The 13,623-nt window shown below is 38.8% G+C and overlaps 1 protein-coding gene across 3 annotated transcripts in view; it reads left to right on the top strand.

Annotated features, from left to right (window-relative positions):
- Positions 1-13,623, top strand: part of MYLK (myosin light chain kinase) — a 198,776-nt gene that overhangs the window by 146,396 nt on the left and 38,757 nt on the right. For all 3 annotated transcript variants that reach the window (XM_032115204.1, XM_032115205.1, XM_032115206.1), the window contains 3 exons: positions 4,657-4,707; positions 6,308-6,435; positions 9,788-9,941. In XM_032115204.1, the coding sequence (XP_031971095.1) occupies positions 4,657-4,707; positions 6,308-6,435; positions 9,788-9,941 (333 nt within the window). The remainder of the gene's footprint in view (positions 1-4,656; positions 4,708-6,307; positions 6,436-9,787; positions 9,942-13,623) is intronic.

Here is a 13,623-nt window from a genome sequence, read left to right as displayed (position 1 = left end):
TTTAAGCCAGAGTTGCTTTCTGTTTTATTGTATTTAGATACTAAACAGTTATTTGGAAACATTATAAGAAATTTGCTCTTTGAGAAGCAATGAAGAGAAACTGCTTAAACTTCCAAACCTCGATGAAGTTTTCAAGCTACTGGTGTTTAGTGCATTGTGTCTGTCATTTTCCTCTCTAGCAATTAGCATAGGTTCATGAACGTATGAATGAACTCATAGGTAATGATGTGTTGTCTTTTTCTGATACAATTGTAGCCATCCTGTTTCATCTTGTCTATGCTAAAATCTGCAATAAGTTTTTGTATCACCAACTAGATCTGTGACAGAAGTAAGGATAGAAAAGAATAATTCATTACCTTCATTACAAGGCCAAATGTTTTATTTTTTCTGTACTTCTAGATGTCAGTCATTCCATGGTTTCTGGCAAAGCAGGGAGTAATGAAGGTTTACAGAGAACTGTCACTTTTGATTCAGACCCTGATATCTATCCCCAGAAGTGTGTGAAGGAGGTTAAACTGGGATTCATTTACTTGTGGGAGACAGAGACCTCATGATATCACATCCCACAAGCCTGAAGGATTAAAGTGAGACAGGGAAGAAGGAGCAGACACTTGAATCTGGGCTTTCCATAAATTTTCTATAAGTGTTCTTCTTACCATGGTGTCTGACACATTACAGACATAACTTCTTTTTTCAGTTTCTCTTGAACTCTGAAAACACTGAAAAAAACCAATTTAGTTCCTCTAGAAAGATGAAATCTTGACTTGTTTTTCATGAGGGGAAAATGGTTTTCTGTGTGCCTGTAGTATGAGAGTATGTCATTAACCCTTTCATTAACCCTTCTGCTCTCCTGAGCTAAAATGAGGCTGTTCCCCAAGCAGACAGAAGCAGGGATACGTCTTGTTCCTTATGGTAATAGAGTTAGGTATTAACTGTACTTGTGTACCAGGTGCACACTACAGAAGACATGTGCATAATTTTAGGCATGTCCCTCAGGGAAGACAGTAGGAATTATGGATTGGTTGGAAATACTATCTTGAGTACTGATGTTTTTTCCAGATCCTAAGAGTTTTAGTTCATGCTTTATGAAAGCAAGTTGAGCAGAGAGCCATTTCAGGGGAGGGCTATTCCTATTTTTAGTAAAATTCCAAAAAAGGGAAGCAGAAAAGAAAGACAGAGGCTTCTGAGCATATCTACTCTCATGACTCCACCATCAGAGAAAGGAAGAGCACAGCCACATGTCCAGCAGCTATCAGCCTGTATGGGGTCTTTCCCCTTTTTACTTTATGTCCCCCCACTCAAAAGCAAGCTCTGCAAGAGGCAAACCTGCCTTGTAATGTTTGTGTTGTTTCTAGAAGGCAGATTCATTGAAGGAGAAATATTAGTTTTGTTACTTCAAGGCTGATTTTCAGCTTCAGCATGTTTCAATGTAAATACCAAAAGAAAGACAAACAGTCTTTAAAAAAAAAATGCGGCAGACTTGAACTAACATTTCCAAGAGGCTCAAATATTTTACTGAAAACAATCATTTGACCCTGTCAACTTTGAGTAATCTTATTAGATTTTTTCACTGTCTCCAGCAGCCCTTGAAAAGAAAAAGTTGCATTTCAAAGAGATGCATAAGATGAGCTGGTATCCTTAAGGAAGATCTAAGAACAGTGGAGTGTACATTATTAGCCAAAGAAGCCAGTTTCATGGAGCCAGAGACCTGTCCTTGTACCCATCCCCTTCCACCCTGCCCCAGCCTTTCATTTCTGCTCAGGGCTATTCGTGTCTGCAAAACAGGATATTCAGCCAGACCTTCCAGCAACCCTTGGGAATCTGCATGGTTTGATGAAGTCCAGTGACAGTCTGTATATCCTCAGTTAAGTGAATATAATGTTCTGGTGGGTAAAAACTAAAATTTAAACCAAAAAATTGTACTTGCATATAAAAAGCCATGTCCTAGCTGAATGAAGTGATGAGTTCATGTTCTCTGCTTTGCTGCTATGGAAATCTTCACTGAGGTGAGAGTCTTTTAAACTGGCTTAAGCTTAGTTGTTCCAGTATGCATGCACCTTGCCTATTAACCACGGTACTGCAACAATGTAGGCCAAGAGGTGATCTTTTAGTGAAAATCATACTGGATTCAGGAATTTGCTTTTTTCTCTGAAAAATAGCAACAGTATCTGCAACTGAAGATAGCACTTGACAAATGGTGCTTTTTCTTCATCTTTGTTGCTCTTTGTTCATATCAGGCTTAATGGAGTGTGGAAGCAATCAAATTCGTGTCATTGTAGTTTGTATTAAAAACCGCTGCAGCTCTAAGAGATCCAACTGCTACTTCAGTTTAGAGAAAAGCAGAGAATCCAATGTCGAATACAGCACATGCACAAACAAAAATGTTTACATGTTTATAAATCATATAACTGAGTTAGTTTACGTGGGATTATGCATCTAATGAGTAACTACTGGATTATTCCCATTAACGGGGATGTTTAAGAGCAGATGAGAGGCCAGACTCTACAGGCCTTCCAGCTGGCACCTGATCATATGCGTAGTTTCATCCACATAATATGGCTCCAACCTGAAATAAGAGTTTCAGCTCAGGGTGTGACCATACCATGACAAAGAGGAAAGCTGCTCTGAAAACACCACTTTCTGTCTTTGCTTGTACAGCTTGGGCAGGAAAGAGGATGTAGAAATACATTTGCTCTCACTTACCACAGCAGCCAGGGTGTATGTCACTCTGTCGGTAGCCCAAAAAGTAATGTGTCCCTTTAATGAGCAGTTGTGTTCTTTGAAGGCCTCAGCTTAAGGAGGGTTAAGACCCCATGGAAGATGTGGCAGGACAGATACATTGATTACACCCTGGTAGTCCAGTTATAAAGGGACAAACACCTCACAAGTACTCATCTAAACCTTTACTTGTTCTGTTGAGCTGGTAGTTGTCGAAGAAAGGCTTCTTTGGGAAATATCCAACTATTCTTATTGTTTCAGCCATAAGTACTGCAAGAATATCCTACCTCTCCATTGTTGTGTTTCTGGTTGCTACAAAATCAATAAATTCAGAGCATATAAAAGCCAAGTATACTTTTAGCAAAAATTACTATAAAATGGAAAGAAGGTGGAAAAAACTTTTCTATATTCACTGCATAGTGAAATGTTCTTCAGAATGAACTGAATAAACATTATTGTTGCCAGCTAAACCATCAGATATTTTTAAAGTCATTTGGTCTTTTCACCTCCTATACCACATCACCTACTATCTCCAATTACTCTAAAAATCAATCTGTCTGTTCTTTGAGCTATAGCATTAGACTCCCACAGTGGTTTTGCAACTCATGGCTCCTGAGTTTCACAGGGCATCACATGATGTGTTCCAGGGTATCATGCACAGCTTGTAGTTTGCTGCAACCAAAAGGGTTAAAATTGAAAACTGGTTTTATTGATTTGGTGAAATTGGGGGGATATTTTGCTGCTCAAAGTCTTTCTAATTTGAAATAACTAAATAAAGAAAAGGAAAGAATGGACCAAAAAAATTCAAAACTTTTGGCATCTGTTATGGCTATCACTAGGCACCTCTGTACAGTCTGCCAGATACTCAAAAACACTTAGCACATACTGCTTCCGTTGGAGGCAATAACATCTTAAAAGCCAGACTACTTCACTCATGCTGCCTAGTTGAGCACAAGAAAATAAGAAATGTTCTTTCACAGCAGAGGCCGTTCTCTGACCAGGATGCTTAGAATAGCAGGAAAAAAGAGAGTGCTCTAAAAGGAATGAACTCCACTTCTGGAATTCAGTGGTTTGAAGGCATCCAGACTGTTCCATTTAATGCCCACCACTAGACGTAACTCCTATGAATTTGTCCTTTTGAACCTGTTTATGTTTCTGTATTATAAAACATTACTTGTTTGTGAAGGTAGATTATGGATGTTATATTTAACTTGGTGTTTCTCTTATGCCTGCTGTCTGGTAATTTAATTGGGTGGCCTCTAGTTCTTACTTTGTGAAAAATAGTTAAGAACCATTTTCTACCTATGTCTTCTCTACTGTTCTTCTATTTACCCTACACAATCTGTAGAATATTGTCTTCTGAAAATTTATGTGTCCAGATTTCAAGTTTTAAGCTATATTTTTGTAGCTATGACTTTTTCTTTTGGGAATATAGCAAAAAGTTGTCCCTGCTTAGGGGAGAGGATGAGGCAGAGGGGTGATACTAATACCTACCTTTGGTATATCGCTCTTTCTTTGTGAGCTCACAAGTGGAATGAGAAGCAGCACGTGGTGTTAACTATCCTACTTTTAACTGAGGTCATTCAGCATTGATTATGCTGGAAATCTGAGCAGAAATTCAGTATGAGATGGATCTCGGCCCTGTGTTTTTACCTGTTAAACTGCTATAAGGAATGGAGGATGACCGATCATGGGAGACATGTAGCAGATTTCTTTGATTCTTTTAAAAGTTTCAGCTTCAATTTTAAATATTCTGAGGATCATTCAGGATAATAAAAGTGGTTTTATAAGGTATTTTTAATTATTTAATATGCTGGAAGAATGTATTATATTTTCAAGTGCCAACAAAGCATTGATATGGATGTTTGTGGTTAGTCCGATACCTTCCAAACCTCACCTTTGAATTCACGTGGTTTATTGTTTGTTTTTTTTAACTAGGTGAAGCAACAGTGAAGAAGAAACCAGCTCCAAAGACTCCTCCAAAAGCAGGTAATTTGTTGCATGTGTCACCCAGAATTACCAGTGCAGCTGTTTGCCTAACTTTGTTTGCATATGTGATTAAATGGTAGGTAAGTCAAATTTGTTTATGCCGTCCTAAGAATTAAATTATGAGCATCCAAAGAAGTTACTCTCAAATGGGCTATACCAAGATCCTACAAAGTGTCAGCACTGTGTAACTTATGCCCTTTTGCATATACACAACACACCTTGGCTTTCTGTGAAAGAAATTTTTCTGTGTATCACAGAATCCTCTGCATGAGTAGCTACCACAGAGAAGGTGATTGATTCTACTTTTCCTCATCACTGCCATTATGGTAACCTGTTCGTGTGTTCACAGTCTCTGAGGCAAAGCTATCAATATTTAAAGTTACAAGGAAATTTCCTCTATAGGAAACTCTTCTCAGTGTCTTAAAACTTTGTCAGACTTTTAAACTGTTCAGGCTGCTTTCTGTGTCAGATATGCACCTCAGCTTAGTTTCCTTCAGATATTTTCAAAACAAAAGCAGTTTTAAAAGGTCAAGTCTAGAGGAGGGAAAAACCCACTTCGTTTTAATTACTTTGAAAAGGAAAAGAAAGCACTTTTTTCATGCCCAGTAGCCCTGTGCTTTGGAAATAATGTTACATTTGGCAGTGAGGTCATTGTAATATTAGGGAATGCCTCTTACCATTTCTGTCAATACATCCTCAAGTCTGCCCCTTCCCCTCCAATACACACACAAGAATAATTTTTTTATCCTGCTGCTTTTATAAGCAGTGGTATAGGTTTCACCCTGGAGTTGTCCAGCCGCTGATATTTCTGGCATCTGTGCTTAGCAGCTCCCCTTGGGTCTGACACACTGAGCAGCACAACCAAGAGCCAGGCAGGAGCACTGTTGGCAGAAGAGATGCTCTGCCATCTATTGATACTCAGGCAGTGAGAAGGAAGAGAAGAAGGAATGCCTGATTCAGAAATAGAGGGGGACAAACGGAACTGCAAGGTTTAAAAGAACCACTGTGATACACAAACAAAAAGATCCATCATTGCTCATGGGGAAATTTAGCATGATGAAGACATCAATTTTCTTCCTTGTCTCTCATGATTTTTCTGTGCCACATAATGTTTATCTGGCTACTGAAGCCAGAATCTTCATAGGCAGATCTTGAGTCTGAAATTTTCTGAATGCTGTTGATGACATCAGAAAGCAGGTTTGCAGACCCCCTCAGCACATGCAAATTGATAAGAAGGTAGCTGAAGCCACCCTTCAAAAACACAAAGTGCAGAAGAAAAGAGGTTTTTCTGAAAAACCCAACCCAAAATTTCATTAAGTATGTATTTGGAATTGGTGGTAGGTGACAATGTTTTTGTCTTTTGGATGTCTGTACCTTGGTCTTGCATGAGCAAGCTTTGGATGGGTAGATTGTTATTGCTTCACTCCCCTAGAATAAACAAATCCACAGAATTTTTTTCATTGCAAGCAATAGGTAACTGCTAATCTGGATTTCAAATGTTGCTCTGAAACAGTTGAGCTAAGAAATGTGTGTTTTGAATGTTAAGAAAAATTATAGTCATTTAAATGGATATTTTATTTATTTTACTTTTTCCCATCAGCTGCTCCTCCTCAGATTACTCAGTTCCCAGAAGACAGAAAAGTCCGTGCAGGTGAAGCAGTGGAATTGTTTGCCAAGGTGGTAGGAACAGCACCCATAACTTGCACCTGGATGAAATTCCGTAAGCAGGTAAATTGTTTTCTGGTCTCTTTTAACAATCATTGAAAAAGTAGAGCTGGAAAGGAACACCAATGACTATCTCCCATTTGTCCATCTCCCTTCCCAAGGAACTGGCAAAGTCCATGTTGTTCCTGCAGATGTTTTTCTCACCTCTGCTGAAAACATTTCACTGATAAATATTTCACAACCTCCATTAGCAAATTATTGCAGTGCTTATAGAGCCATACTGTTAGAATTTTTTCCCTAATGCTAAACCCAAATCTTTCTTGCTCCAGTTTAAACCCTCTGCTGCCTTTCCCTTCCTATAACAAATGACCACTTCTTTGTGAAAAGACTTAGACCATGAATTAAAGGATAAGTGATGGGAAAGATTCAGGTATCTGAAAAGTATCTGTCACAGATGTTTCTTTCCTTCAAAAATGACCTCTGCTTTGTTGATGCTGGGTCTAAAATTATGCCAGAGGGGCAAAATGCCATATAAAAAGCTTGAGTGAATTGTCTTGCGACACAAATATCACCATACAGGGCACAACAGCAATCCATGCCATCAGTGCCCTTACTCTGTAGGTTTAAAGTTCCTTCTACCTGAATTAATATCTTTAAACTATATCACGTGTCCATAAGGGCAGTTTCTAAAGAGAGTTGCTTTAACAAAGTTACTTAAAATCAAACCACTTTAAATCAAATAACCCAATATGCAAGTTCAGACTGGAAGATGAAATGTCACGTTAGGACAAAGCAAATATAAATATCTACTGTAGCTGCTATTCTGTTTATTTCATTCTGAACTTGTTATGCACTCCATAGAGCATAAATAAAAACATCTCTTCCTAGAAGGAAGTTTAGACTCTAAATCCAGATGTGTCAGCATTTAATTGAAAGAATTCAAAAGTTTGTTAGTGCAAAGGGTATTCCAGAGTCCATCCTTGCTAACTCCAAATAACCTCTTACTTTAGGGGAAAGGATGGGTTTCTTCCTGAACTCCTATATTTCCTTACATTTCTTTAGCTTCAAGACTGGAGTTAACTGCTCCTTTCCACAAAAAATAGGTCTCAGAAGCTTCACTGACATTCAGTGTTGGATTTTGTTAAGCTCTGTCTTAACATTTAGGTAAAAAGTACCCCTCAAAGTGAGTTTCTGGTTTGTGTAGAATTCTGAGTTCATTGTTGAATACAACAATCCTATTTTCATAGATTTTATATATACAAGATCTATGTGATAACAGGGATGAGAAGCCCCTAATGCCCATATCAGATCCATAATCTGTGATTCAACATATTTTTCCTTTGTAAAATGCTATTTTTGCAATCTTTATATTTTCTTCTCCAGTTATTCACTATGACAAAGTGAAGTATTGCAAAATCATAAATTAAAATGGCAAAAAATTTTAAATTATCCATTATGGTGAATGAGATAGAAAAGAAAAAAACCTTCAGGAAGGTTATCAAACACTCTAGGAGGACAAGTGAGGGCAGCAGTCCCTCACTTATTAATTTAAAAGGGGAACCACTTACTGTGTCCTGTACTGCACCATGATTTTGCTTTATTTTCACTTACACTTCACCACATACAGTTTTACACTTGGATTTCTTTCTTTCTTATAAATGTGGTTGATTTCAACTCTGTTCCATTCCCAGTCCTAAAAGTGAAAACCAGCCAAGTGTTTTGGCAGTTTACTGGGAGTTATTTGTAGCTGTTATTTGAGCAGATCCAGCAAGTGGTGAGCTGTGATTTCAGCCCTGCCACTGTTTGCTGCAGCGTCCTCTCCATGTTTCTTCCTCACATTCCCTCAGGTGCAGGAGAGCAACCATGGCCTCTCTCAGGTACATTCCCAAAGAGTTTCTTCTGCTTGAAGAAAGGGAATGTCATGAATCTGTGACCCGTACGGTTGTATGCCATGGCGGTGTAGTGGAGGGGTGCTGGAACTATGCTCAGCCAAAGAGGGGAAAGTCTTTGAAAGCCTCTTCATTAGCTGAGGAACAAAGTCCATCATTGAATACTGCCAGCTGTTGAAGCTTCTTAACTCCCACCAGCGACTTTATTTCAGGATCCCAGGGAACCACAACCAGTGCAAGCCACTGAGCATCCTTTCAGGCCTGTCTCTGCATCCTTTCAAGGTCTCTGTGTCCTTACAGGGCTTTCTCTGTATCCTTTCAGGACTTTCTCTGAATAATGCAGATCTAGTTCTACTATCACCCCTTGACTAATTTTAATGAAGCAAAACATAAAAGACAGTTTAGAATCTCAGAAGTATGTGGGCAGGGTAGATCAACTTTCAGTATAATTTAACCCTACATAATCCCCTTTGCTAACTTTATATTTGAGTTATTGTAGGAAAATCTTTCTAACGTTTTTGGGCAGATGTGCATGTGTTTTGTCTCAGTTGAAGAAAAAAGCAGGGAAAGTCCTGTTCTTAAACTTTTGATTTCTTCTTCTCTGAATATGTGAGACAAGATAAGGCAAACTAAATAGCCTTCATTTTTAATTAAATTCTGAGAATGGCTTGGAAGAGTCACTTATCTAAGAAGGAAGTGGTGGGAGGAAGAAGGGCATTGACATTATGTTGTCTGTTTCATAAGAACACAGCGTACAGCTTCTAAAAGTGCAGTGTAGCATTATGAGGTTTCTTAAGAACTGTCATGTCGCAAGCTAATAATGATTAAAATCTGTCACCTTGGCCATTTATGCTATGATAGCTCTGTTTCAATTAAAAACTAGTTCATAATATGCCTATGGTATTCAGCAGAGATTTTGATTTTTGCTTCTCCAGAAAATAAAAGTGCTATAGGAAAGCTCAATCTGCTCTTTGAATGTCTCTCTGTACAGCTGTAGCATTATGTCTCCATTTCATGCAACACCATCTTCAACTGGTCAAACCCAAGAAACTGTTACCCTGGTTTGTGTGGAAGTACAGAATAAGCTTAAACAAGAGGGTAAAAGTCACAGCTATGGATGGTTTGCACATTGGGCCTCTGAAGGGGAATGCCAAATGAACTAAGGCTAAAACTTTGTTCCATTGTGGTTTCTCTAAGATACGTGAGACCAAACTTTGTTCTTTTGACAATTACACAGTTTGCACTTTCAGCTTGTCAAAGAGAAGTCCAAAAGTGAAACTCCTGTTCCTTAGTGGGGTTCCAGCAACACCAGTGCTCCCTGTTGGCTTTGCAGGACTGGAGCCATTTTAATGTTCCACTGCATTTCTAGATGATTTGTGTTGGTTACACATTTTACCAGCTACACATGTTCACTTCTGTAATAGAGTTATCTGCAGATAACACTCCATATGATAACATTGTATTGTTCTTTGAGCTCTTTCAGATACAAAGAAATCTATCACATAATTTTTTTTAAAATTTGGCAGATTCAAGAAAATGAATATATTAAAATTGAGAATGCTGAAAACAGCAGCAAGCTAACAATATCATCAACAAAGCAGGAACACTGTGGATGTTACACCCTAGTTGTAGAGAACAAACTTGGCAGCAGACAAGCACAAGTCAACCTTACAGTTGTTGGTAAGTCCATAACAATATTTTATATATATACTTATTCTTCAAGCATGAGTTTACATTTGCATTTTATATAATTATATGCAACAGGTTAAATAAAACAATTGGTTAAGTTAAGAAGACTGAATTAAAAAGCTAGTACTTCAAGAAATGGACAGTGACATTGGAATAAGGACTATAAGCAAGATCAGTAGGTCTATACTGTGTTTATTTGGAAAAATTACTAATTCCATAGTGATGGAGATATAAAATACATAAAATAGCTCGTGCTTAAAAAAAAAAAATCCCCCCATGAGATAAAAACAGCTCATGTCTCCATTTTAAATTCCTACCATGGTCTACTGTTTCACAGTGACAGAAAGCAGCGAATAAAGAAGCTCTGCTTTGAATATGGAGCCCTTCATATGTGGGTTTTTACACAGGTATCTTAAAGCTTCAAACAGCCTTGTCAGGTGACACTCCCAGGCCATCAGGTTTGTTGTAGCAGGCTGTGGACAGCTGCACAGAGATGTAGACTGGTAGACAGTTGCAGTATATTTGCAGATAAAACTGCACCCTAGTAAGGATCAGCCAAAATCTAGAGCTGTGACATCTAGCTCTGAAAGGGCTAATTGAACCCACCTTGGTGTGGATGCACAGCAAAGAGTTTCCAGGGAAATCCAGGGAAATTCCACAAGCTAAGATGCAATTTGGCTAAAACATTAGTCTGTGGGATGGGTCTGTTTCTGGGCTCTGTACCTGGGGCCTGCAGAGAGGTTATCCCAAAGGTGGTGCCCTGACAGCCACAAGGGTGTGAGCAAGGCAAGAAATGTGGGTATAAGGCCAAAGATGAATCTCTCACTCCAATGAAATCAATGGCAAAATACCTTTAACCCAAGTTGGACTGGAGATTCACTTCAGTAATCCAGGGAATACCATATGAAGTTTAATGAGTAGAATCACACTTTCAGGTACAATATCAACTGAAGCAGACTGAACGTGCCTTGATTGCATGTTGCTCTACATCTTGTCAATAAAGGCTTCCTAATTTTTTAAATAAATTCCTTTCATCCAGTCTGTGGCTTTCATTGCACAGTTAAAAGATAACTCAATGGATGAGTAAAAATATCAAGTAGATTCCAGCAGTGTGCCAGAGAATTCAAGAACAGAAGAAAATAGAATCAGTATTTTTCCCATGATGCATAGGTAAATTGTACTACCCCTTCCAACAGTGGGTCGTACAGGTCAGAAGTATAGCTAGGTTAAAAATGAACACCATTGGTCCTTGAATAATAATAATAATATACATTGGTCTGGGTATAGGTTTTGGCTGCAAAACCCCAACACAGCTGATTAGCAGCTAGAAGAATGGAGATTACTTGCTCTACATTTCCCTCCTTTTCACTCTTTCCTAGGCAACTGCTGCAGGCAGCTAATTGTAGCCAGTTATTGGGCAAGATGGATTTTTTTAGCTACACAAGGCCAACAATTCCTATTATCTTGTTACTGTGTGAGCCTTGATTCGCTGTTTTATATCCTTTGGAGTTAATTGGTTTGAAAGTCTTTGAATTCTATACCCTTATAAAGCTACATCTCAGCCTCCTGCTTTGCTCTTCCCTAAGAAATGTGCCAGAGAACCGTGGGATTCCCAGAGATGCTTTGGGGAGAGTTGGTGGAGAACCCTTAAAATGTGCAGGAGTTTGCCATGTGTTCTGGCTGATGACAAGCTCTCTGTTTCCAGCAAAAAGAATAAATTCCATCTTGTAAAATTGCCAAGCTCTTCAGTGAGACATCTCGCTGATGTCAGCACTGCCGAAGGCACGAGAAGGCCTCATGATTCCTAGTTTGCTACACATGCATTTTAAGGCCAGATTCTTCCATCTGGGCACACAAAAATGTAGGAAAAGGAAGCAAAAATGTCTTCCTTCTAGGAAGGGGGTTAGAATCTCACTAGTGAGATAAAATCCTTCACACTGTTTGCACCTTTAAAGGTGTCAAATGTTCACTGAAGTTGGAAAGTATTTTTCTCTAAAGCCTGTCAGTCAAAATAGGGAAGCCATGTTTCTCTAAATATGCAAAACCTAAGACTTCTGAGTCTACCAAAGCTCATTCTTAGTCCTAAATTCCTGCCTGTCCATTCTCTCTGCTCCATCCTAAGTACTGGGAAGAAACTTGCCCTCCCTGCCCTGACCCCACTTTCATAAGAAGCATTTGTGGAGAAAGTCCTGGTGCTAGAGATCAGCTCTGTTTGCCTCAGCTCTTTATAATAAGGCTCTAAACTCTGTGTGACCTGCCTCCCTGTAAGTTTACCAAGAAAAGGCACATCCATGTGTATGTTGTATGCTCAAAACGCTGCTGCCTGATCTCACTCCACAGATGAGCCTTGAATGTGTTGAAACTACATGGAAACTACAAATACAGAACAATTGCTTTCTGGAGGAGCGTGCCTGAGCAGACCCAGAGCTGTGTCTCTCAAAGAGCTAGCTAACAGGCTTGGCTGTTCTGAATTTCAGCAAATCAAAGACATTAGTTAAAATATAAAATGAAATAAATATGGAAATAAAGATGTATTTATTATAACCTCTTACAACCATGTAGGTTGCAAAGTCTTCATGCTGATGGGCAAGTTTCTGATGTGAAAGACTACAATAAACATTTCTCAAATTGAATTTAGACTGTAACACATGTCAAGGAGCAGGTTGCCCAGAAAAGTTGTGCAGTCTCCATCCCTGGAGGTATTCAAGTTCAGACTGGATAAGCATCTGAACAATCTGGTCTAACCTTATAGCTGATCCTGCTTTGAACAGAAGGTCTAAAGACCTTCCTGAGGATATTTGAGACCATCCTGGATCTTGGTTTTATACTTGCACCTGTCAAAGACCTTTCTTCACAAAAAAAAAACCATTATTGACTTAACCTCCAATCAGAGGACAAAGGATTGAGCTTATCTGCCTGGATTCAAATCAGAAATGATCCTGCTATGAAATAAACCCTGGGTCCTAGATTGTAAACTCTATTTGGGTACAATTTGTAGAAATTATTTTTAATAATGACATTTAGAGAAACAAAGATACCCTGAATTCCTTTGAATTTAGCTCCCAAAGTCTTAAATTTAACTGTCAGACTCAGGCTTCAACTGCAAACTTAATTGAACTGTGCAAGGGTTCTGACACTTAAAGCATTTGAATAGCTTATGATTTGATGCAGTTTGGACCATGGGAAAGGATGCTCTTGAAAGAAACCCAACTTTATTCTAAGGGGTTTTTTTCCTTTAATGAATATCAATTAACAAAATATCCATTACACTCAGCTTCCAGTGTGAGCTGTGTGCAGTCCACACAGCAGATGCACTGATAAGTAAACAAGTCAGAGGAGACTTTTAAAATAATGGTGTGGTGCTGAGCACACAGCACTCAGCCACAAGGACTGAGCCTTGTAATTCATTGTGTAACTTTGTACAAGCACTAATAATACTGGGAGACCTGCAAGTCTGTGAGACATCCAAGTTAAGCAGTATCTTCTTTTAAAGGGTCAACTGGTCTCAAAATATCCATGTTGAGCTTTTCTCTATTGTTATGATCAGCTCTCTTAAACAAGCAATTTCCTCAGGCGACTGATCTCTCTAGGGAGATCTTGTAACATGTTTCTGCTCCAAAACTGAAACAGCCTGATGTGAGATTGAGCTAATTATTTTTAGCAGACAGTGTGT

This window comes from Corvus moneduloides, chromosome 7 (genome assembly GCF_009650955.1).
Source record: "Corvus moneduloides isolate bCorMon1 chromosome 7, bCorMon1.pri, whole genome shotgun sequence".
NCBI lineage: Eukaryota > Metazoa > Chordata > Aves > Passeriformes > Corvidae > Corvus > Corvus moneduloides.
This window is presented reverse-complemented; position numbering and strand designations above follow the sequence as displayed.